Genomic DNA, 26,533 nt, shown 5'->3' with positions numbered 1-26,533 from the left:
TGCTTATCTTGCTGGGATCCTATGACCCCAGCTGACTTCCTGCCCTTTGGGCAGGGGGCTGGACTCGATGATCTCCCGAGGCCCCTTCCAGCCCTGATGTCTATGAAATCTATGAAATCTATTCTGGTGGAACAGATAACTCAACTGGACCATCGGGAGTGCATATGTACAGAACAGCACTTTTGTTATGGCTGCACTGAAGCCATAAAACTGAAATCACAGAAATTGAGGGTTGGAAGGGACCTCAGAAGGACATCTAGTTCAACCCCCTGCTCAAAGCAGGACCATCTGTAGTTAGACACACAACTAAGAGCCAGCAGAAATCCTGGTACAACATCTTCCTGCATCTTAAGCAGACATGCTAAACATGATTCTTGCAGAACCAGGAAAGCTGTACGATAGTTCTTTTATTAGTAGCCAAGAGCAATGAGTCATTTCCACTCCCAGATGGGAGAAGTTAAAGGTTTGGTGGCTATACCCATTAACTTGATCTGTTTTATTTCAGCTTTGAGTATGTGGCTTTGGAAATGAACGTGCAAAAAAAGGAACAAGAACAAACCTAGAGTTGAGACACTATTTTTCTTTTTCAGGCTGGCAGTCTGCATACAATCCCATGTTTAAACTGAATGCACCCTAGGTTCAAGCCTAGAGTCTGTACAATTATTTCAAAGAAAAAATGTCTTGATTTGTAGTTTAGTAAAGAACAGTCAAAAAGGGAGTATCAGACCCCAATCCTAGAAAGGCTTAGCCAGATGTTGGCAACCTATGGGCCTCCAGCAGCAAACCTGGACACCTGTGGCAACTCTGGCAGGTCAGCACTGCATGGGGAACAGTGGTGGCATTTGCTGGAAGCAGTGGCTCCGCATTTAAAACATCCTGCCACTCCATAAGGTTGTCAAAGCCCTGGCTTAGGCACATATTGAGTCTGAAGCATAGGAAGAGTACAGAGATAGAAGGGACCTCACTCTACCAAGTATCTATCCCTCTACTCCAAGTAAGATCAAGTCAAGAGAACTACCAGGGATACATAAAAATTTTCTCAAGGTCTTAGTTTTAAAAGAGCAGCTTTATATGTTAAAAAGTTCTAGGAGGAAGTTAGCTGTTAGTCTGAAGTCAGAATGCAAAGTAGATTTGTAACTAATAGACCTAATTTGTACCTAAATCAGAGGTGCAACCTATGTATTTAAGAGTCAAATGGTTTTCTGCTGAAAAATTTGAATGAGCAAAAATCAAAACATGGCATGGAAACACAGCAATATCATTAACAACCCTTATGAAAACCAAGTATGTCTATAGCTTTTGGGAGAGCGGATGGAAAAGAGGGCAGTATCCTGTCTACACCCTGTCTGGTTGCCTGTCAGCTTGCTCACCTTGTACCTACATAGTCTGGAACCCACACGTTTCATAGTTGTGACTTCTTGGTAGGTTAGGCTCCAAGTGCACCTGGTACTATGGCAGTATGCCCAGCAGATACTTGGAGGACATTAATGTTTTTCCCCTGAGGCAATGGAGGTCCCAAAGCTACCTTCCTGGCTACCTCTGCAAGCAACCCTCCTGGATAAGCCTTCTTCCAACAGTCAAAGACTGAATAATACCTGGCAAATTTGTGCTGACTCAAGGCAAGAACTTTTCCTCTTATCTCTGAAACAATTTTACTCTTATCTTCAGGACGACCATGCTCCAGCACATGTTGGATAACATAATTTCCATACTGATCCTGAAAATAGAGAGAGAAAGTTCTTATTTATGTATCAAGTAGCGTATAAGCAACTTACCCATTTTTGCTGTGCGGGCTGGCAGCATGTTGTTGGGGGTGGGGCACCAAGCCACAGCACAGAAGCATAGGAGTGGATATGGGGGCTTCTGACCTGACCCCAGGCCTGCCCACAAACTATCCAGCTGCTTGTTCATGTAATACAATTAGAGGACAGTCCTTGGAAAATGCTGAGCATTTCCCCTACCTGGGTAGCTACATTTCCCAAAAAGTAAACATAAAAGATGGTATTCAACACTGGATAAAATGTGCCAGTGCTGTCTTTGGATGTCTCTGAACTCGTGCCTTTGATGATCATGACATCAGGACCCAAACAAAACTTCTCATTTACCAGGCTGTTGTCATCCCTACCCTGTTGTACAGCCGTGAAACCTGGAAACACATCAGAAACACCTGACAGCTTTGGATTAATACCACCAAGAATGTCTTTGGAGAATCCTCTATTATCAACTGGAAGGACAGAAGAACAAATACAAGCGGCTCAATCAAACACTACCGGCATTGAAGCCATGTTTATATGGCACCAGCTCTGCTGGACAGAATGTGTCATAAGGATGCCTGACAACCAGCTCCCAAAAAGGTCCTATACTCTCCAGCTCACTATTGGTTACCACTCTAGAAGTGGGCAAAACAGGATTCCAGGATACTCTGAAGGCCAATCTGAAAAAATTAATATCAGCACCCGAGAGACTCAAACACTGAATTGTCTCCAATGGCACCATGATGTACAACAAAGCATTGATCATTTTGAGCAAACACGCCTCACTGTGGAGGCAGATGATGAGAAACACCAAGGGAAAGAGCTGTGACCTAACATTACCAGGATCTATTCCTTCCACCCAGAACTATCTGCCACATATAGTAGTTGAACATATGGTTCCCAGATCAGTCGCCTCAGTCATCTATGGACTCACCAATTACATGTAGTTACAAGGATGAGTCTTCCAGTAATGAGGACAGTTTGCCAGCAAACTGCACCAAAAATGCATACAGAAAGCCGTCATTTTGAAGTGGCCATGCAACCTCTGAGAAAGTTCTACAGATACTGCTACCAAGAGCATATCTATACAAGAGAGTTACTGCAAAACAAATGACAGTCTAAATTCAAAGCACAACAGCTACTCCATACTAATTTTCTACTCGATATGGACATTTCTTCCACAGTGCCTCTGTAGCATCCCTTAATCTTACAAGGGTATGTGCATTACCCTAAGCAGCGTATGCGGTTCCTCTGAAATTACCCAAATTATTCACAGCGCATGGTCTTCAGGAAATTGAGCACCTGTTTTTTTGAAAGACTGCCCTTTGTGTGAAAGCATGTTACTAATGTGTGGTTGAGACACTCTAAATTAAAGCTGGTTGGAGGTTTTCCAAAGGAATCCCAAGTAACTTAAGCTAAACCACAAAAAGCATTCTTAGTAAATGTCCACATGTGGAGCTATTCAGAACAACTATTTTGGGCTATTTCTTCACTGAGACAAGAGCTAATATGACTGTAGGCCTTATGCCAAAAGTATACCCACAGGGGCATTTATTTTCCTATTCATTTCTACATTATTAGAAAAATAAAGAAGTATGTCAGAAAGGTTATCAGGTGTCTGCTAGCTTGAAAAAAGACAAGGAAGTAAATCCAGTTAAGTCTCCAAGCTAGTGGTTCTCAATCTGCTTAGACTCAAGGCACTCCTTATTAGACTCGAGGCACCTTCAGCAAATCCAGTTCTTAGTTTTCATTTGCTTTATGACTATGGAAAAATAATACAGAAATTCTTCTTCTGTTGCAAAGAGCTCAGAAACGCTACAGCAGGTCAGAATGTTTTCAATACTATGGATTCCTATTTGAAATCTCTGATCTTGTGAATCATGTTTACATACCTAACAATGCTAACATTGCATGCTACCCTGCACTACTATTGTAAGGATCTGAAGGCACCTAAGGGTGTCACTCACCTTGGTTGGGAATCACCGCTGTAAGCAATAGAAATCAGTAACACAACTTGAGATTTACCACACACAATCGTAAGTGTATGCTGACCTGCACTAGCTGTTCTGTGTGTTGGTGCAATTCTTCCAAGATGGGCAAGGTCTGCTCAGCAGTGCAGTGCTCCAGAATACGCTGAATTACTCTGCAGCCATAAGGATGAGTCGAAAGCACAAACACCTTAAAACAAAATTACCCATTTTTTTAAATTACAGAATTTTTTATGTATGCTAAAAAAAAAAAAAAATCACATTTCAAAAGTAAGTTATCTTATCCAAACTACCACTTAATATACTCATTTCTATACAAAAGCACACTCTAGTACTCAAAATTTCCATTTCCAACCACATTTAGGGCCAGACTAACCATAAGCAGTGTGCCTAAGGCTTCCGCTCTTGCAGTCACGTGATTACATCAGAGTTTCTCAGCATTTGCTTGAGGGAGATTTCTAGCCCTCATGACTGTAAAGAAACTTGGAACAATCTAAACTTATTTGCTGCTTTGAGATCTCCCCAATTTCATGGAGGGCCAGAAGTAACATCTGTTGTGTGAATCTGCCCATTCATTTCAGTGGGATGTCAACACCAAATCCACATATTTGGGGGCAAAGAGGAGGGAGGTGCATACAGACTACCCACGCACAGGACAAGGTGTTATTGCATGTGGCGGAGCACACCCAGGTCACCCTACCTCTCTGCCAACTGATGTAAAACTCCAGGGCTCTATTTCTGCTCCTGCCTCTCTGGGACTAAGAGGTCAGCCACTTTTTTAACACCACCTGCCAACAACTGGGGACAGCTTCCATAATGTGCCTAGAGCTCTGCACCCCGGGTTTCAAATTCTGCAATCAAGTATGCCAGAAATTTCAAATTCAATTATATGAAATGGAACTCCAATTGTGCATACACATTTTAAAGGTATCTATTAAATATAGTCAAAATTCTGGCTTCTTTTGGCTATTTAAATATTTTTCCAGAAATCAGATTTGTCCTTGCAGATTTGATTCAAATGTTACCTTTCTGTATTGATCAGAAATGAACGGAGACTTATACAGAGAAGTCTAGATAAGTCACACAATGCCAAGTAGTTTAAATATAAGATAAATTAGTTGTCTACCCATGTAGTATTACAACAGCGTATTTTTGTATGTATTGAAGATATGATAAAGCATGGCTTTCTAGTGGTGTTCTTCTCATTTAGTCAAAGGACTCTATAAACATTTCAAACTCCCTCCCTTCCCTTGTACCTTTTGGGATGCAAACGAAACAGGGACTTAAGTTCACAATCATTAAGGAATTATCTGCTATTTACAATAATTTTGGCACAGCTATTATTCAAGGCAAAAATTCAGCACAGCACAATAAAACATATGAGATAGGGGTAAGTGTGAGATTTTCTAATGAAGTAATAAAGCTGAGTAATAGGGCTGAGTTGTCTTGTAAAAATACTTTACCTCTACACAATAAAAAATAGTGATTGACTAGATAACTTTGGAACATACTTCAGCCAAATTAAACTGTTTGTGTACTATAATACAAGCTTTGTACTACAGGCTTTTGGGAAGAAGAAATAATTGGTCATCTTAAAAATGAGTCACAAAGTAACCTAGATTCAGAAGACATCAAGAAATCATTGCTTTAAAAAGTAAAGCATACAGGAAGAGGAATTTTCTTTTAACAGAGAAACTGGAAGTAGTAACCTCTACTTCTACGGCTTTGAAAACCACATACATACTTATGTTACAAAACAGGCTGGCTGATATTATATAAAACACTGTATTGAATTTAAGATGAGGTCTCTTCCTCCCATCACCATGGGGTTAGAAGCCCCTTATCTTAGATTTGTGTAAAAAACGTATGGCAGGGGTGGGGTGGGAAGGAGCAGACGACTGCTGCAGTTCTGACTCTGGCCCTGAGCCTGGGTCAGAGCCAGACTGACAGCAGCCTCCTGCCCCATTCTCTGCATCTTCTGCTCCGCCACTCCTCCCCGCCCCCTTTACCACCCCTACTGTCAAATGCAACCTGGTTAGAGCTGGATTCCTGGGCATGGAGAACATGGAAACTCTGTCCCCTGCAGTGCTGACACTGCTGCATGGACAGCAGGAACTGCTCTTCCATGGTGGATCGTCTTAAATTCCGGTTCTTCTTAGGTTCAAGTACATACAGTATTACAAAGAGAATTCAGAAAGCTTATTCTCTAAATTGAAGCCAAAAGATTTGACAGTATGCTGAGCATTTTTTCCATCAGACTAACAGCATTAGATAAATTAGATTAGATTCCCAACATAGTCATGTTCTACAGCAGTGGGGGCCAGCTCTAGGTACACCACAAAAGCTGTCCCCAGGTGTTGTTTGGAGATGATGAACATTACCAAGTGGCTGACTTCTATTCACAGAGGAAGGATGAGATATAGCCCACCCAGCATTTTACATAAGTAGGCAGAGGGTATTTACCTGAGTGGGCATGGCCTACCACATGCTATTCCCAACATACTCTTATTTTACAGTAGTGTGGATCCACCTTTTTGGCAGGTGTGGCACAGGCTAGCCCCAAAACCTCCTTGGAATGCCACTCTGGTTCCTTTCCCTTACTTGATCTGCTGCTCAGTTTTCTACTTTCCCCCTGTGCTCCCTAACCATATTGCTCCTCTGCTTTCTGCTTCCTAACTTATCTACCACTGTACTGCCTGTCCCCTCCCTATTCTGCCAAGTGCCAAACACAGAGTTGCCTGAGTCACCTGTGGCACTGGCCACCCCTGTTTTACTGAAGTGGTATTATACATCAAACTGAAGTTCAATACCACCATGGCAACAAATGATGTTTCAGATTTACAAACCATGGAGAAATAATGAATAGATCAGTGCAACTCTTAGATTAAAGTAAACAAACTGATAACATTACCTGTCCTTTGAAAGCATCAATGATGAACTGGAGTGACTGTGGCTGCACACATTCGATGCATTTCTGAACAACATGGTTTCCATTTTGATCCTTCACGCATTTCAGAACATGACCATCCAACTCTTTAACCATTTCATTCTGTAAAAAAACAACACAAAACACAAACCAAAAACAGAATTATTTTAATTTATAGATCAATATTTTCTTAAACAAAACTATTTTAAAGTGATACTCAAATTTTTATACCCACTGTGTATTCAGACAGATATTGCATTAATTGACAGCTTAGACTAATTAATATTATTTTTAATTCAACTGTACCTTTGCAATAATGCAAATATTTAAATTTGTTTAGATTATCATTTAATTTGATTAAAATAAACACAATACAAAACATTTTTCTAACTTACAATTACCTGCTGATCAGGTGAGATAGACTCTAATGCTTTTTGAATAACACGACAACCATACATCTGTAGGGCTAATGGCAGAACATGACCACGTATGCGTGTTGCTAGGGCTAGCTTTTGATCCAGGCTTCCAAACTATAAGAAAATAAAGATGCTGTTAACAAAAGAAGCTGTACTGCCTTCCTGGGAATATAACTGGATGAAGGTTAAGAAGAGTCATAATTTACTACAAAATTGCAGTTTGCTATGCTTTGCTTATCACAAAAAAGCATTCCCTTTATTTCTGATGCACATAAATCCTTTAAATACTTATATGAAGTGTTTCTTCTCTAAACAGCTATCTTTTTAAGATTTCACACACTGGGATAGATCCTATTCCAATTATTAGGCGCCTAAGTGTGATCTCAATCCACCACGCTTGAGCTCCTGAATAATGATTAACAAAAAGGAGAAGATGAGTTTAATTTCTGGTCACCGCTTTTTGTGACTCCGCCCTGAAGCTAAGATGATGGTGTGTTACAAGAGTAGGTGCATCACTGGTCTTCCAGGGAGCTGAGTTGGGAGGAACATACTATCAAACTCAGGCTCACTTTCCACTCTGAAGATTTCAAGTTTTACCTTCCAATTGTGGATACTGTCACACCTTTTGTACTATATTAGAGTGATAGTGCTGGGCATCTTTTCCTTACATAGGTACTTACAGACCACAATTAAGTTACCTTTTTTCCTTCTCTTCAATAAACTGAGACAACAACTCAAGTGTTTTTCACGGCTCTTCACTGAAGTGTCCCCAGTTTTTCTAAATCCTATTTTAAAGCAGCAAACACTAGAACCAGACAGTATTTTAATACCATCTCACCAGTTCTGAATACAGAGTTAGTATCATCTCGCTATATTTACTTAACATTCCTCTAGGAAAACCTTGTAAATTCTCCTCATATAGGCCCCTGCTCAAGATCTGTTGTCAATCATACCTTACATGACCGAGCTGACTAGGTGGAAAGTCCAGATAGCATACAGAAAACGGAAATGTGCAACCTTAAACTGGTAAAGGAGCACTGCACTCCTTAACACCCCATCCTCACTTGGCCTCTCCTACACTCCTGTGGAGCACTTTCCACTTCAACATGGAGCAAGAAAAGCCTTTCAGAACCTTGGTGCAGCTAGTAAGGGGTAGCTTGTAATGTCAGAAAGCCAATAAGGCATCTCAGACCCAATTTACATGACATAGTTTTGCTAGCAGAACTCCAATTCCCAATTCCTCCAGAAGAGTGAGTGGGTCTATATCTAGCACTTCCCTGTAGCAGCAGATCCCTTTCCTTCTGTTGACAGAGTACCATCATTCAAAGAAGACTTCTACTGCCACCCAACAAAAAGTGAGTGTGTAGACATGCCCGTGTCTTCTGCTGGCTGCTACTGTCCAGTTGGTAGCTAATGGTCATCTGCTGTATGTGGAGCCACATGAGGTCAGCTGAAGTCACACGGACATGAACACACTCAGAGGATTTCCCACTGACAGCTGTTGTCTATAGGAAGAAATTCTGGTGACACAAGCAGCCTATTGTAGATGAGGTTTAGCTTGGTGGGTAAAAGTCTGGAAAAGTGCAAAACCTGGACCCTAGTATTCTACAGAGATAAGTTTCAAAGGAGAGGATAATCTAAGCTTGTAGTGAACCAAAACTACATAAAATTAAACTAAGTTTGTGGTCTACTTTTGAACCCACCAAGATATGACATCCTCTCCCAAGTTCAGAAGTTAGCATAGCATATTTTTCATAGAAAATGTTACAGAGAAAGTGAACATTCCGTATAAATCCATGGCTACCTAAACTTAGTCAAGAGCACTTAAAACCTTTAGCATCCCCTTTTACACCCTGATCATCCAAAAGCCCAACTGACTCCCTGGCAGGGCTTCAGCTTCGAAGGTTCTTAAAGAAATTTTTATTGTTACCTTTTGTGTCCCTAGCAAGCTTCTTCTCAAATTAGAACAAGTTGTGTGGTGTCTAGTTCTAGGCACCACACTTCCAGATGTAGAGAAGCTTGAGAGAGTGCAGAGAAGAGCCACTCGTATAACTAGAAGCTTGAAGAGCAAGCCATATGAGGAAAGGCTGACAGATATGGGACTGTTCAGCCTAGAAAAGAGAAGACTTTGGGAGGGGTTGGTGGCAAATACAAATATATTGGGGGGCTAGGCGAACAACTATTCACCAAAGTGCCCCAGGGGAAAACCAGGAGCAATGGTCATAAACTCCTTGAAGAAGGTGTCAGACTGGATACAAGTCAAAACTTGTTCACAGTTTATGTGACCAGGCTCTGGAATAGACTCCCGGTAGGGGTGGTGCAGACACCTACCCTGTTAATCTTCAAAAGGAGCCTAGATGCACACCTTGCTGGGGTTATTTGACCCCAGCAGTCTTTCGTGCCCAGAGCATGGGGGTGGACCTAATGATCTCACGAGGTCCCTTCCAGTCTTGAACTTCTGTGAAATTCTCTCTTAATTTGTCTTATTACAGGAGAAATGAACTGCAAGTTACAGACATAGTAGTAGAAGCATTTCAAGCAAACTAATAAAGGATTTTTAAAATTTAATCTGGGATGGCAGATAGCTTGGTGCCAAGGGAGGCAAACTAGGTATAAAAATTAGTCAAAAGTTGCATCAATTTTCCCTACTTTTGTGGCATTTTTTTTTCCTTTGCTGGCAGCATATATCCATTTAGTGGAAAAACAAAGAAAAGTTACAAGATGCTGGGTCTTTTTATTCTATACACTGTCAGAGCACCTTTAATTACTTATTCAAATAGTCAGTCACTAATGTTTGTATCTATAAAGTATCCTACTGCATGTCTATTCACACACACATTTATTCAAAATTTCAGCTAAGGGTCCCCATACATAGTCATATCAGGCAACATACGACTCCCCCAAATAACAGAACTGATGTAAATAATATATATATTTCCTGGACCACGTTTCAACATTGTTAAAGGACTTGTTTAGATTTATATTATTTAGAAACTGTTTGCCAGGTATGACAAATTTCAAAGAAATTTTATAAAATGTCATGTCATCTCTACTTAACCACAATATTTCTCCTTACAATGGACATTGCTAGACAAAGCCTTGGCTGGGATGATCTAGCTGGGGATGGTCCTGGTTTGAGGAGGGGGTTGGACTAGATCTCTTGAGGTCACTGCCAATCATCATTTTTTTTACAATTCTAAGACAGAAACTGTTTCACCCAGCTTCTTGATACAGTCTGGGCCTAGGTATGGAGAGGAGAGTAACAATCAAACAGGACAGGGCTACTTCAAGACACTGATAAATGAAATGTCTCTTTTGAGGATCCTATTTGGGAACCACTGGAAAAGAAACACGGTCAGCAATATGCAGAAACTTGGGTACCATCATATCCATACAATACTATTTTGCTACAATACTAGGAAAACAACACAAGCAAAGGTATGACATTTAGTCAGTATTTCTACAAGTGATCTCAAAAGTATATCCTTACCTCAAAAAACTTCTGTATCACATAGTTTCCAAATACGTCAGTCATCAATTGATATGCCGCTTGCAGAATCTCATTAAATACCATCTGGCGCTCAGCTGGAGTAGCTCGTTCTAGCTTTTGCTGTATGAATCTAAGCCCAAAATAAATTTGCATATTATATGCAGAGAGAAAAAAACCTCAAATGCTGTAAATTCTTCCACCTTTTTTGTTCTGATGAGATATCAGATTGCTAAAATGGGGATTATTTAACTAAATTATCTTAAAAAGCACTAATTTCAATAGTGGGGTTTTTTTTGGTTTTTTTTAATACATAGAGGTGTTTTTAACCCTGGCACGTGTGTATTTAATGCCACCATTATTGCATCTCCTGCCATGCCGCACATTCATGGCATGATGCATTTCTTTTGGATCAGAGATCTGATTCCAGCTGCACCACTCATACTTAACAGTGCAGGGGGGGGCCAGGACCATGATCCCAGACTCCTCCTGTACCAGGAAGTTGAAAACTCGATGCCCAATGAATCAGTGTGGTCTCTGGACTGGGACCCACAGTCAACTGACTGGCAGTCTCAGCTCTGGCACTACGCTGGAGTCTCCAGCCAGTTCCAGTGAGGTCCTGGGAATGACACTGACAATCAGGTGATTGTGGGTTGCAGCTCTGGAGCTGCCTGGAGATTCAGTGCAGTCCCAGGCCTGGAGGATCTGCCAGCCAAGCCCTGCCACATAGCCAGCATCAGGCTTCATGGTAGGGGACTCTGCCACACAATCAATTTAAGGAGAGATGGAAACCAGCTACAAAATTACTACATGCATTTTGTGGAGTAATTTGTAGACTGTTTCACATTTTGTAGCGTCATTAATTGCCTAAACTTGTGGCTGTGTTGCTATTTAAGATGGCATTAGTAGGTTAACCGTGTCTTCAGTTATAACATCAGCCTGAGGCCTCAGACTAACAATGCCTACAGGTTTGGTCTAAAAATGTTCGAAGGGCAAAATGTTGACCAGTTAATTAGCATATTCAAGAGACAAATGCAAGTGACCCCTAATTAGATGCTGTCGGTCCACTGAAAAATTTCTAGATTCCAAACGCCATTCTTTTGGGGAGAGAAGATGTGTGATATTTAAGCTAATAGTTTAAAGTTAATGAGAAACTTTTTATTTTACAATTGAAAACGTAGCTCCTCATTCAACACCCTGGTAACATTCTCCTTGGTTTTGAGGCAGACCAGCGTGAAACTTTGTGTCTCACTCATATGGCAGTTCTCTTAAAAGGTGACTACAAATACATCCCAGTGTGGCTACTAGAATGACTACACATTCTTAAAAACATTTATTAAGATACCTAAGTCTATCAAACTAAGCATTACTATTACAAACTTCACTATGCCACTTACCGAGAACCATGCTGATCTTGAGAAAATTCAACAATATGTCCAACAAGGTCTCTTAGCTGAAGGTTGGGGAAGCGATTATTTCTAAAATCTTCTAGCAATCTACTTCGTCCAGATGGCATAATATCAGACCTACTGTAACGAAGACGTGAAGGAGGGAAAAGCTGGCTGCTGGAGCTAAAAAGACTGGAGGTACTCGCAGCACTGCGATACTTTGCTTCTGCTCCAGGTGCTGCAGAAATATAGCGACCACTACCATTTGTCAGTCCTCCTACAAGGAAGCAGTTCTGTCAGTGAAAAGCTTTGAAGTGAGAAACAATAAAAATGAATGTAATAGATCATGGATGTCTTGAAGCAAAGAAAACAAAACGTCTTCTTGTTACTTATATTCACCTTTCTTTAGGTGAAATGAATGCATGGCTATATCCACAAGAGATTCTCAATTTATTTTTTTTTAAAGTAAAAAGGCAGGAGTGAAAAGAACTTCCATTGGGAAAACTGATGAAGTATGAGGTATTCTGTACATTTGTGTACATCTGGAAACTTTAAACTCAGCATAGTGGGCAGGTTTCCATTTCACAAGCACCACTAACTCATACTCTGGCTGGTAGCCTCAAAGTTGGCCAAAGGTTTAAAGAGGCCATGAAATCTGAACTACCTTTTGATCCCTGGAGGTACCTTACTGTCATTTATAGCACACTGGCACTGCACTCTGTGGAAGAATGCATGCTGCTGTTTGCCCATGCTGTACCTGCTCTGTGGGAAAACAGACTTCAGCACCCCAGGCTTTAAATTAGGCACCTCTTGCAAGCACTAGGTTTATGGTGAACAAATTTAAAAATAAAAAACGTCAAGAATGGTTGTCAGGATTGAATTGTAGCTTTGATTGTTTTAGCGTTAGTTAAACTGAAGTTAATTTTTGCAATGGTAATCCCTCCATGGGCTGCCAATCCACCTGATCAAGAGTTACCAGCCCTGCAAATCATACCTAGCTGGCACACACTGGCCTCATCTGGCCCACAGGGCACCCCCAGAAGCATAGCAGGGCAGATCCATGCCTGGGACAGCTGACGCATAGGGCACCATGGGCTGCTGCCATGATGGTGGTGTGATTAGCTGCTGCTGTGGCAGTTGGCTATGTGTGTGCTTCCCTTGCAAAAAAGGCTGGGTTGCTGTCCCAGTCACCACCTCCCCACCTCAGTTATGCTACTGGGACTCCCCCCTGAGATGGATAACACAGCTCCATGAGCTCGATCTCACCTGTGAGCAGTAAATTGATCATCACTACACTTGCACTGTATCACATCAATCTCTGAGCGTTTTGACACTGCCTTAAAAAGCTCTCTCTCTGCTCCGCCATTACTTATATGAATTGATCTGGTATTGCTTTGCATGTCCTGTTCCCTATTTTACGTAGTTATCCAACTGTCTCACAATCCCATCATTGTCTTCTCCCATGTAAATTATAACTGTCATAAATTGATTCACAAGGTCCTTCTCCCCTCCACATTTAAACACACAGCACACACCATCATAATCAAGTATCAAACACAATACTTAAGAGACACCACCTCTTTAAAGAAAAAATAACAAAAGTCAACAATTATCTACTATGATGACAGCTAATAAAGTCACTATACTAAGAGGTTTCACTATTTTTCCAGCATTTAACCACACACACGTACATACACACACACACACACACACACACACACACACTAAACTAAAAACATTTTTACCAGCATCAAGAAGAGCAAAAACCACCTCAACTTTTAAAGGAATTTTAAAAAGATAAATTGCAGAATGTGCTGTTTGAACGGTGCTCTAAAATGAAATGGATAAAAAATTTAAATTGACAGTGCCCCAGCCAAGCCTTCAATTATTCAGCAAAATATCACCCATCTACTAGACCAGGCAACCACATTGTTATAATGGGATGACTACTTCCTTGTGAGATCTTCTAAGCACCCTTTTTTAAAAAAAAATGTTCTCTCAGTTGGCTAATTCGTACTGTACAAGGTAGTTTGGTTTGTTGCACGGCATAATAATTTGCTAAAAAACATAAACAACTGATTATAAAATAAATACATTTTAATAATTTAATGGTAAAAACAGTAAAGAAATATGTACTTTAAGCCGTTAGCTTAATCTAGTGTAGGATTAAGTGATGCTAAATACAGCTCCAAGATTTGTTGTTATCTTATTGTTATAAGGTTGGCCATGAAATTCATACCTTATAGCTATCATTTCTATAATTACCTTAATAATTGCTATGTCTAGAAATGGGCTGACAGATGATGATGATACTATCACACAAAATAAAAACATATCATTGTTCTATAAGTGAAGCTGGATGCAGAGAAGTTTGTTCTGAAATTATTATTTTTTTTTTTAACAGCAGCATTCTAAACAGTTAAGTTTAGCTTTTAAAAACTTAATTTTTCAGCTTCTTCAGTACAGTAATTTAACTGTAAGAACAAAATCTTGCCTTTTGTATAAGCAGTGTTGTGACATTGTCTAAAGCCACAAGATGGCGCAAAAGTTTGTTTAATGGAAATGTGTCCAGCAATGAGATCTTACCTCCATACTAGAATATGAAGGATATTCATTTTATGTAACTTAACTCAACATGTATTTTCAGTATTTAGTCATAAAGTAGTCAGATAATTTTGAGTAATGCCACATCTTTGTGGGATTCATTATCATACGATCAATCAATCCATCGGAGAAACTGCGCATGTATTTGGAACAATTTAAACAATTTTTTGAAAACTGGGTCTCGTGAGCATAAAATAGATTGTTTAAATTGCTGGATAAATCTCTCTTTTAACTGTGTCAAATTTCTAGAACAAAATATATGCATATAGCATATTTCATCTTTAATAACCTAAAGCTACACTTTACATCTAACATCTTTTAGCTACTGGCAACGAAGACCAAGTGCTAACTAACACAGTAACACTTACTATGCCAGACACAAACACAAACATTTTCCTGCAATAGGGGTATTCTTACCTCATTTAAGATGGGACATACAAGGCTAAGATATCTCCATCCCTGATATATTAGCCTGAAGAATGTGTCAAATTTCTTAGCATCTTTTTTATCCCTAAAAGCTTTGATAAACTCGTGCTTTTAAAGTACTGGGAAATACTGACTGCTTGCAGAGGTAGTTAAGTCTTCTTTTTGAAACTTTTATTATAGAAATGGTACTAAACCTTAAGGACAAAGCTGAATGGACTAAAAGTGAAAAATCTCAGACTAAGGGCAAGTCATAACAGACATTTCTCACATAAGAACATACTTTCAATCACTTTAGGGTACAGATACAAGAACTGCCTAGCTTTGCTCTTCTCCCAGCTTTTGTACACACGACATTCTCAATCCATACCAAAAACACCCAACAAAACACATCCAAACAATGCTCAGAGATGATGCCAAGATGTGTATTTTGTTGCTCACCATATGTATTATAGCTTAAGATGCCTTGCAATTAGTTTTATCATAAAATGATTAGCTGAGAAAAAATACCTCACATCTGAGGTTAGTTACTAAAACCCTTTAGTTTCCTTATCACAAGTTTAGTTCATATTTAGAGATCGAACCATTAGTAGTACATGAAGCTAAAGATTTCCAATTTAGTTGGAAATAAAAATTGTGTGGTGTGCCTGGTGCAGTAGCAGAGGTATTCGCTGCTAGCATTTATGAACTCACACAAGTGAGATCTTCAATACAAATAATAAACTCATGAATAATTTTAAGTATTAAGGAAACAATGTACATTAAGTATAAACTACTAAATTCCTGAAATGGGATCATTCGTGTATTTCATGAAAAAGGAGAAGGTAATCTATATTAAAAAAAAGCAAATCAACTTGATTTAGGACAAATCCCTTCAGATATTAAGTAGTTTATACTTATTTCAAAGAACAACACAGATCTAACTTTCTCCTCAAGTACTAAAACAGAGCTATGGTACAATGGATGCTGTATTTAAATCTTTTAAACAAATATAAAATACACTGCTTAATTGTGAAAATAGCAATTAAAAAGCCTGTAAAGGTATAAGGGAATAGCTTCAACTGCTCCTCAGCTAAGAGGATGTCAGCTTTTCTTCTTCACCTTCTCAAAGGAAAATGTAAAGGACAAGTTTTTTTTTCTAGTTTTTATTAACGAATTCAGTGCTTATGATGCCTGGTTTACAGAAGTCCTCCAGAGCAGGTGCACAGCAGAGGCAACACAAGGTTCCCCCCCCATTGCCTGCCAATGGGTTTTGAATCTCACTCAGATTAACTCATCCTAGAGGTCTCATGTAGGGTAAAAAATAAGAGATCGTTAGCCTAAAATGTTACCAAACTTTGCCTGGCCAACATGAACACAACATGATTTAGAAACAACCAATCAAACAAAAAAAAATTAAAACTCTGCTCTAGACCAGAACACTCAAAACGTTATGCACCGCCAACACAAAGTCCCACTAGCCTGGTTTGAAATTTGGTTCACCTTAATTGGGTTCATTATCATTTTATACTTAGGAGTGAAAGGGTAATTCAGTTCAATTCATGGCTCAATCTCTACTCCGATTTAGTACTATAAAGCCAGTTAAGCAACTGGTATACCCCAATCACGTAGGGGTGGCTTTATAGTTGTAGGTGTGTGAGTGAGTGAGCGAGTGGGGGGAAACAGCCAAACTGAAGTGAATTTCTGCTTCATGCTGCTGGGAAGAAAAGGGAGAGTGACAGGAGCTTAAAAATATTAAATAGCATTAATTTCTTGCTAAGTAGTAGCTGTTCCTTTACCATTTAAAACAGCATCTGATAAATGAGGGGTATAACCCATGCACCCTTCACCAAGTATTGCACTCCGTTGTCCCTGCAATGTGGCTGGGATCAACTGAGTTTGACACCTATTTTAAAACGGGCTAAAGTCAGATCATCCTGTCCATGCCAGCAGGCAGAACAATGAAGTTCAACATCAGATTTGAACCAGGAGGGAGAGCTGGGGTCGAAAGATATTATTGAAATGGCGATACTTTAGCGTTGTTCTATTCTGAAAAGTGACCCAATGAAAACAACATGCATCTCTGATTCTGTTTCCTGTTTGTATTCAGTTATACTGGCTTACTGCATAACAACTTTGTGATTTCTTTCATCTGAACTACAGATGAATACAGCCAATTAAGAGAGGTTCATGAGCAAGCCAGAATAAAAGTAATGAGTTGCAGACATTTTTACCACCCCTTCCTACTAATGCAGCACCATTAGAAACAAATGGGCTGCAGAGGTGGAACTGAGGAAACTGTTTCAGCAGCCAAATCTTCACTACTAATTATGGGAATCAAAAGACCTGAAACAAACAATCCCAAGTCAAAAAAACAAACCAAACAGCAAAACAGCCCCCTCCCCTAGAAGCACACCACACATTTTCTTTTAAATTTCAGGTTGATTTTGGAGGCTAGGAAAAGACAACGTATAGGCAAGCTAGACATCTCTGTTCTGAAACTGCTGAAACAGCGCATGGGACCTCATGGTAAGTCACTTTTCAGAATACAACTGTATCTTATGGGTCTCTACACATCATTTAGCTGGTAAACTAGTTGCTAAAATGTTAGACAATTGTACTTAGTTCACATTGGCAGGCAAACGATCTGAACAGTTTTCAAATTTATGTTTAACAATTTCTGCTGATACATATAATCCTTTATATTGGTGGCCACTATCAGTTCTCAAAATTGAAAGCACCTTATTTAGTTCATTCAGAATTAAATCAACTTTATAACTGTATGAATAAAGCCCTCCAAATTTTGGTTGAGAGTAATTATAGCTTTCACTAGCAGTGAAAACTATAGAGTTACAAAGTGGTTTCCATGATAACCCCATTGTCAGATGTTCATAATTTTCTGAAAAGCTTCCATTTGGGCTGAAACTTTTCATGCTTGGTCTCAGCCCAAAGGTGTACTGTGTAGACCTGAAAAAGGAAAAAAGGTAAGTAAAAAGATCAAATGTGCTGAAACATCCCCTAACCCAGTCTTTATTTAGGGTACTCAGCACATAACCAAAATAAAAGGGGACACTAAATTGTAAGTGTATTGTCTATTTACAAGTACATTTAAATGTTAATACATACACCAGTCACACATCTTGAATTTAAAAAGTTAATTCCCCTAGGGCCTCAGCTTCCTTTCTTTTGCATTTTATTTGTATTATGCCAAAACAAATACAAGGACTAAACTCTCTACTACAAAATAGTCACTGAGGCTAGAGAAGCAATTCTGATTACTAAATGCAGTTTTATGGTACAATTTTAGCACCCAAGTTCAATCACCACAAAAACTACAACGGAAGAGGAAAAAGTTTTAAAGTAATTTTGGATCAAGACAGCAACTTTAAAAATATCCAATCTGGTGTATGCACATTGTTATTTTGGCTTTGGGTTTTTTTTGGCTTTTTAAAATCAAGCCAACATCTCATTGGCTTAAAAATTTATATAACTATTGCTAATTAAGTACCTGAAATACACCTGACGTAAAAGGCACCATGGAAAGAATGCATTATGGTCACAACCACTGCCACTTCTCATATTCTCAGAACTGCACTTGCTCAGTGCTGAACTCCTGACATTCCGGCAATGTATTTGACCACAAGGCAGCGGACTCATTGGTTCAAAATATTCCTTTATGTTCATGTTCAATACTGTAAGTTTTGCTCAAGCTCTTCTCCTAATATTATAGAATGAATGACAGTGAAAGTGATTTCACTATCAAACAAAACATATATTTATCTTAAAATATCCTCAGTAAAATAAATAATACACTTATATCAAGCACAAATAAAAATAAGGCATCGTTGCCTGTCATAAAATAATAGAAAATAACATAATACAAAAAAAAAGTCTTAGTCTTACTGGGCTCTTGATCGGGCCTCCTCCAGGGTAGAAAAATCAATTGTTGGCCCCATACTGCAAAATGCTCAGTGCCCTCCACTGTCACATCAATGAGAATTTGAGCGCGCTCTGCAGCTTTCAGGACTGGGCCCTCTACTTATAAAACTGTTTAACAGTAAAGGTAATGTGACATCTCTTATGCAACATATATTTTACACATAAAAATACATACACACACACATACGCATACAAACAAAAAAGTGCTTTGTTTTGTTTTGTTTTTTTACCTAAATGCAAACTGGATGAGGATCCATGTGATGAAAGTGATGGCGGTGGCGTAAGTGAATGTCCTGGAGTTTGGCTTGGCAGAGGCATGCCTATTGGACTTGGAGAGGAGGAAAATCCCAGACTATTGTAAAATGGCTGCCCTATGGGTGCTAGGCTGCTACTAGATCTTTTGTACAAGTCAGAGCTAGTAGACAGAGAATCTCTCCTTGTGGCACTACTACTTGCAGAACTGCCAACTGAAGAAGAAATAAAAAGACCCTATTACATACAGTGTCAACTGAATAAAACCTATCCCCAACTATCGCTGGGCAATAACAGATGTGATCACAATAATTATAACAATCGTTATGACAAAGACAATTACTGTGATAACCATGCATGCTTTTTAATAAATCATAGGCGGGCATAATTACACCACTGAGAAGGAAGCATTAGTCAATGCTCACATTTTCTGACATTTCATTCTAAACTTATTGGGACATTTTAGTACTGTGTTTTAATGCCCTGGCTTCAGGCTTTGGGACAAGTAATTTAATTTTTTATACTATGATTTTTATGAACAAATGGTTTTGAAAACACTGCTATTAATCTCTTAAAAAAAACAAACAACCCCCGCCCCCATAAATAAATAAATTCAATAAGGAATACACGTTGATGTTACTTGATTGTCACTGGTGTTTCCATGCCAGGTGTCTATCTAGACTGACTTTGACAAAGCATCAGCCCAAACAGTTCAGCCAATTTAGAAAAGGGGGCCAGTGAAGAATGTGTTGCGCCCATGTTAAGATTTTAACATTTTTTAAGTTGGCATGTCCAGATTTTAGGTCAGGTACTTGAAATAACAGAGGTGACCCAAGTAGGATTTAGGAATTTCCATGCTATTTTTAAGAACATCTATTCTAATTTGGCTAAAAATCACAGTTAACACATGTTCAACAGAGACCTGAAAGGGCTTCAGAATGAAGATTTCTATCTACACTAGCTGTGCTTGAGCTTTGGGCTGATGAGCAATTTCTTTGCAAATGCAGCTCCAGGCTCTGGGCACTAGTGTGGGAAGCAGGGATCTTGCACCTCATGCTCAGAATGCCCGCCCTGATATGAACAACTGCAGTAGATAAAACAGCCTGTTTTGAACGCAAATGGGACAGAAGCAGAAACGGGAAAGTGCGGAGCAGACTGGGGAAAAGACGACTAGTAGAGGATTGAGATCAGACAATGAACTGACAGGAAGATTGTAACTGGTTGCACAAGGAGACTGGGAAACTGAGAGACTGGGTTGGGGAGGCAAGGAAGAGAGAGAAGAGACAAGTTTGATGAGAAGCCAGAGCACAGAAATTGCACTGACCAGCTAAGGTAGGAGACTGGGAAAAAGAACTTCTTGTAATGGAAATGAGGCAGACTGGATTAGGAGCAGAAGGAAGGAAATTAGAAGCCAGTGACAACAATGAATACAAGGTGCTGTCTATGCTTACCTCCCAGCCTCCAGGCAAATTAGATTAAGAGGAAGGATGGAGGGGAGAGGGTATGGAGTGGAACTGAGACATTCTGGATGGACACTGAGGATAGGGAGGAGGACTAAGGCAACTGGTATGAAAACCCTAATAAATGGAGACTCTAAACGTTATAAACCTGTTGACGAACCATGTGGGCATTAAATACTCCAAATTAAAATTTGATTTCTTTCTTTTATTTTTTAAAAAAAGTATGAAGTTACACACAAACATGTTAAAACCTTTAAGGCTGCAAAATCAAGCACTCAATAGTTAAGAAGTGCCAGCATTGGCACTGCTTGCAAAATCTTAATTTGGCTTCCTTGTACACATGCAGTATGATAATGTCTAATTACACGGCCATATCCTCCATTCCAATGGGGGCCAACTTTTTGCAAGGCATGCCACAAATTAGTTCTGTAGCCTGCCCAAGTGCCTCTTTCTGCTCAATTTGTTGCTCTGCTTTCTTTCCCATACTGTACTCCCTTGCCCAATGTCCTCCTCTCCTTCCTGCTGTATTCTGCCTACCTGCTCTCCTTTCTGCTTCCTGCCTCCTCTCCTATATGTCACTTGTAGTCACCCCAGCTTTATTCTATGTAGCCCCAGGACATTCAATGCACCACATATGAAGTGGTCATTTAATGAGTAATTGTTTAATGCTTTGGTGTTTTTCCTTATTCAATGAGTGACACAGTGCCTTACTCACTGTATCCTATTCAAACCTTGCTCTGAAAATAGATTTATTTTCTTATCTGCTTCTGCATAACACTCATCATCACTACAGTATATCTGTATGCTTCCCAAAACGTGAGGATTTATCTTAACAAAACCCCTGTGTGACTAATTGGTATTATCCCATTGACAGAGCTGCAACTGTGAGTGCACAGCAGTTCTGCAAGTCAGAGAGAAAGAAAATCAGAAACAAAATTAATAATAGTGTGGGAAAAGTTGGGTTTAAGTTGAATAGTGTCATATGGGTGGTGCATGAACAGAATCCAGTTCTCCAAAGCAATTTTCAACTGACTTAATTACAAGACCACCCTTCTCTTTCTGCAGTCCCTTACTTCATTCTCTGCAGATAAGAACTTGTGCAACAAGAGAAGTAGGCAGATAAATAACTTCCATCCCTAGTCTATAGTGATGTGTAGATGAGGTCCACTTTATGCGTTGAATGAGGCAGGGGTCCTGGGGCAAGGCATACAACCATGTAATTAAAGACTATCATGATGTACACACAGAGGGATCAAATTAAGGTTGCAGAGATAACTTTAATTCTTGCATTTCCCAAAATCAGAGCTTGATTTGATTCTTCTATATGAAAAATTTTCTTTTAAAAACAGTCTTCTGCATGTGTGCAATTTGTACTCTCCTATTCTCATAATATAATGTATAGATTCATCATATATATATATGCCTGCCTGTATTTGCCAGTTGTTTGCCCATTCAGCTAGGGTTTTATGCTTACTACAGTATTTGCTTTGGGAGGCTAAATTATTTTTTCTGTAGCAATGGATTTTTTTTTTTTAAAGGGAAAGAGCTGTATTTTTTGCCTATTTGTTTTCACTGGCCCTTTTAAATTATAACCCTGTCCATGCAAGACACTGAGGGGAAAGACAGAGAAGCTCAAAACTCTGGGTATGTCATCAATTACATAAATTCACCTGAAGAATGCATTAATAAAATGAAAAGAGCTATACAGTTATCAGTAACTACATCATATATTTTTTTAAAGGCTACTTTGGTAAGTATCAATTATACTTACTTGGCAGAAGGGCACTTTCAATAAAATTGCACTTCAATACTATTACTAAGAATACCTTAGTTTTTAGATAGCACCTTTCATCCTAAAGGATTCACAGCACTTTTCAATCTGCATAGCACAGACTGCCTGTCTCCACTAAGAATTGCCATGTCAATGAAGACAACTGGGGATACTATTACAAGATTTTAGGATCTACAGACTATGGTCAGGGCACTAGACTGAAAATTAATATTGCTATGTGACACAGACTGAATCTGCTGCCTTTCAACATTTGCTGGAAAGACTTCATCTGAAGGACTGGCATTAGCTTCATAAGAGGTTGCCTCTGATCATGCTAGACAAGATCTCACGTGTAAATATATCTGGGCGTTTGTACACATGCGTGTGCTGCAGTGCCAGGAGCTTTTACAAGTGCCTGGTGCTGCAACACGTGCATTTGGATAAATGGCAAAATGGGTGTCAACACTGAGAAAATGGTGGCATGCTTTTGAACTAAAACACATCGAAGGTGTTCTAGTTGAAAAGTGCACTGCTGCCATTTTCTTAGCCGTGATGCACATTTCACCATTTATATAAACATATACAATGCAGCACTGCGTGCGTGCATCAGCTTGCATGCGGAGCAGACAAACGTATGTGTATAAATGCCCTATAATTTTAAGTATTATATGTATGTTTAGTCTTAAATAGATGCCTCACATTAAAATATGTACACATATATGGGATGCATTTCCTCTACCCATGAAATGCAACAGTATCTAGATTGGAACACTGACTGCTATATTAAAAACATACAGAAGCTACACAGTATTTCAGAACGTATCTACAATGAAAAAAATAGGACAGGGAATGCACAGTTACTCTGTAAACTCCTGGCAACATTGCAGAAAAACATTTGAAAAATTATTTAACTGAATGCCCTTTTGGTGATTTTTTCTTTAAATGTATGCATTACAGAGGTACTCTTAGCCCATTCCAAATGGTATGAACAAAGGCTGGAATATAATATGCGATTTTGGGTTTCGTGGCTTAAGTAGCTTTCTTAATAAGTAAGAATTACTTCTATCCCATAGTGCAAAACTGATGTTGAAAAACCTGCATGTCAATAGCTTTTTAAGTCTATTTGTTTCAATGGACATGCTACGTGTTACCATGTGAAAAGTGTTTCAGCGCTGAAGTTGGTATGCTTCAATTTTTTTTTGCTTATTTAAACTGACTAAAGAAATGTTTAACTAGGGGTTATTAAAAGTTTTCCTATACATTTTTAAAAACTGCTTCATATTGGACATTTCCCAATACTTAAAAGCATACTGTTAAGCTACATAAGCTTGGTATTTTGCCTCAATTTTTATCCAAAGTACATGAAATTGTTAGTGCGCTTCACTGATTTTTTTTTTTAAAGAAAACTGAAATGCAACACAGTGCTATGTGCTATAAATATATAGCTGAAGAAAAGATCATCTACAAAGATATTTCTGTTTCCAGCTTCTAGAATTTAAAAATAAGTTACTTTAAAATTATGAATACTACCTTGATATGAACCTATATGACTAAAAAAATTGGTAAATAAAAGAATGTATCAAGTTTCTGATACAAATTAAACAAAATCAAGAACATTATGGCAACATGCAATAGGGTGGTTTTAAAAACGGACTGAATTCAAATTTTGGGGCACTAGTTAGTTATCAAGGCCCCACTTCCGCAAAAAGCTATGCACGTGCTTAACTGCACATAAGAGTAATCCTCCAGAAGTTAACAGAACTACTCATGTGTATAAGTCTTTGTAGGATCACAGCCCAAATCCTTTAAAGTAACATGCAAGGGTGACTATAACATTTGATCAGTATGTGCCAAAAAATATTTCAATCTGTATTTTTTTTAAACAATTTAAGAGTTTTCCAGGCATGAAAAGTTAGTTCAGAAAACATCTCTGAAAAAGTAACGGACTAATCAATGTTTAAAAAACTCCCCAACATAACAAAAAAACCCCACAAAATACAGACTTGCCTGTGAATACACACAACTCCTATAGCAGTGAAATGTGCTTATTTCTGTTTTTGGAAAGTATTTTGGAGGTGTTTGTGACTGAAGGGTATCATTTTTTTAAATTACTTCACATACAGAGGGCTTAGTGGATTAAACAACTTTTTGTTTTCTTCTCTAGATTATGTGATCATTCCTGTTTTAACTTCAAATAACAAGTTCTATTTAGAAATGTACTGCATAAAGTACACGTGTACACAAAAGATATTTCTTCTTAACCCACAAACCTCATAGAAACTCCTCACTGTATTAAGAACCTACCTGACGTGCCAAATCCACCAAGTGCAGAGCCGATAGCTGCTCCTAAGGAGCTGCTACTTCCAAAGCCAAGAGATGTAGTTCCTGGTTGGCCAGGACCATGAGAAAACAGGGAACTGCTCTGGGAGTTACTGGCCAAAGAGTTACTGCCATAAAATGAATTAGATTGTAGACTACTATTTGTTTGCTGCTGTTGCTGTTGTGGCTGAGCACCAAGTGGCCGAAATAGACTGTTTGTGGCTCCTGCCAAATTGTTTGCTGTTCCGCCAGCTGAAGCTGCTGCAGCTGCAAGACACATGTTTTTAATCATCATAACAACTCCTTAAAACATTTATAACCTTGAAAATGAATTATTCATATATAATATTATTTTCATGGATCCCTCCCAAAGAAGCAGATGTATAGCTTAAATGATGACTGTATATCAGAGGTGGGCAAAATAAGGCCCATGGAACAGATACAACCAGCCAAAGGATTCTATCTGGCCCATGGCAGGTCCCCTGCCCCCTCTGTCCAGCACCCTCAGCAATGTGTGCAGGGCAGATGGACCTGGATCAGATAGGATAGTATCAATTGTCACTGCCCCCACCCACCAAAAGCTCACCAGAATTCCTGAAGTGGGGCTTTGTCTCGCAGATGCACAGTGCAGCAGTGGGGTGCCCATACAGACATGTGATGTAGTATATGTGTGCATGGGGGGAAGGGGAAGCAGGAATAGGCACGTGGTGCAGTGTGCATGGGGGAGTGGGGGTTGAGGAGCATCTGTAAGGGAGGGCTGTAGCTCAACCTAGTGTAGCCCGTGAGGTATCAGACCCCACAGAAACTCAGAAGTTGGACAACCCTGATGTAGAATAAGAACCCTAACTAAATATCAAATATTCATGAATTAAAATTCCAGGAAGAAATGCTTCAAGACAGAATTGGGAAACAAACCACCGCAAATATGGCAGACCTAGTACTTACCAGCTTGTGCTGCTGCAGAACTGATTATAACAGGAGTTGATGCCACCAATCTAACTGGTGCTCCAAGGCCAGTTCTTGCTCCAGGGCCTACTACTAAGGCACCAGTCTGATCATAATAGGCAGTGGGGGCTAGTACTTGATAGCCTAAATAATACAAAATAAAATGGTTACTAGTAACAGTATCTGTTTTGGAGATGAAGAGTTTGGTAATCATCTCTTCTCTCCTTCAAGAACTATACAAATACAAAAACCTCAAAAGAGCGTTTTTGCAAGATTACCTAGAATATCAATTAAATTCTATACAACTTAGTTTGAGAAGTTTTTCATTAACATATTTACTACACTGAAATAATCAGAAGGCTTCAATATCATATATCCTAAAGTAATGCATGAGCTGGGGCTTCCCCAAATTTCATTTTTCATTAAAATACAGTAAATTAAAGGCTTCTAGAAAAAACTGAAGCTTAAGTAGCATACAGGAAAAAAATTAGAGCAGAAGTTCAACCTATATTTTCAATGCTCATTTAAAAACGGTATAGGAACTCTATATTTTTTTAAATATTTTTTGGGTTATAGCTTCTGATCCCTCTTACACCAGCAATTTTAGACATAGTTGTATTGTTCCTTGCAATCCTCTTTAATGAGAAAAAGGCTTCTGATATTCATGCACTTATAAGTGTGGGATTGGGAAACTCCTGAATTTTCTGGAAAAAGCATGTTAAAAATCCTTCTAAAACATTTAGGTGAGAACTGCTCCTGTAAAGTACAGGAATACTAGAACTACAGTGAAAATAATATAATCCAAATCAGTAAACCATTCGCCAAATAAAAACATCTGTTTCATTGAGAGATTGTGTTTGAGGGGAAAAAAGGAGAGAGAGA

At 39.0% G+C, this 26,533-nt stretch overlaps 1 protein-coding gene across 7 annotated transcripts in view; it reads right to left on the bottom strand.

Annotated features, from left to right (window-relative positions):
- Window positions 1-26,533, bottom strand: part of PUM2 (pumilio RNA binding family member 2) — a 103,347-nt gene that overhangs the window by 7,211 nt on the left and 69,603 nt on the right. For 3 of the 7 annotated variants that reach the window (XM_019537350.1, XM_019537351.1, XM_019537354.1), the window contains exons 13-21: window positions 25,652-25,795; window positions 24,692-24,973; window positions 19,135-19,371; window positions 11,969-12,236; window positions 10,575-10,704; window positions 7,064-7,198; window positions 6,654-6,791; window positions 3,807-3,932; window positions 1,596-1,717 (exon numbers count right to left, since the gene is read on the bottom strand). In XM_019537350.1, the coding sequence (XP_019392895.1) occupies window positions 1,596-1,717; window positions 3,807-3,932; window positions 6,654-6,791; window positions 7,064-7,198; window positions 10,575-10,704; window positions 11,969-12,236; window positions 19,135-19,371; window positions 24,692-24,973; window positions 25,652-25,795 (1,582 nt within the window). The remainder of the gene's footprint in view (window positions 1-1,595; window positions 1,718-3,806; window positions 3,933-6,653; window positions 6,792-7,063; window positions 7,199-10,574; window positions 10,705-11,968; window positions 12,237-19,134; window positions 19,372-24,691; window positions 24,974-25,651; window positions 25,796-26,533) is intronic. The other 4 variants (XM_019537352.1, XM_019537353.1, XM_019537356.1 and 1 more) reach the window with 3 other exon arrangements.

The sequence above is a fragment of the Crocodylus porosus genome, unplaced genomic scaffold, assembly GCF_001723895.1.
Source record: "Crocodylus porosus isolate Cpor-Errol unplaced genomic scaffold, CroPor_comp1, whole genome shotgun sequence".
In the NCBI taxonomy this organism is placed as follows: domain Eukaryota; kingdom Metazoa; phylum Chordata; order Crocodylia; family Crocodylidae; genus Crocodylus; species Crocodylus porosus.
This window is presented reverse-complemented; position numbering and strand designations above follow the sequence as displayed.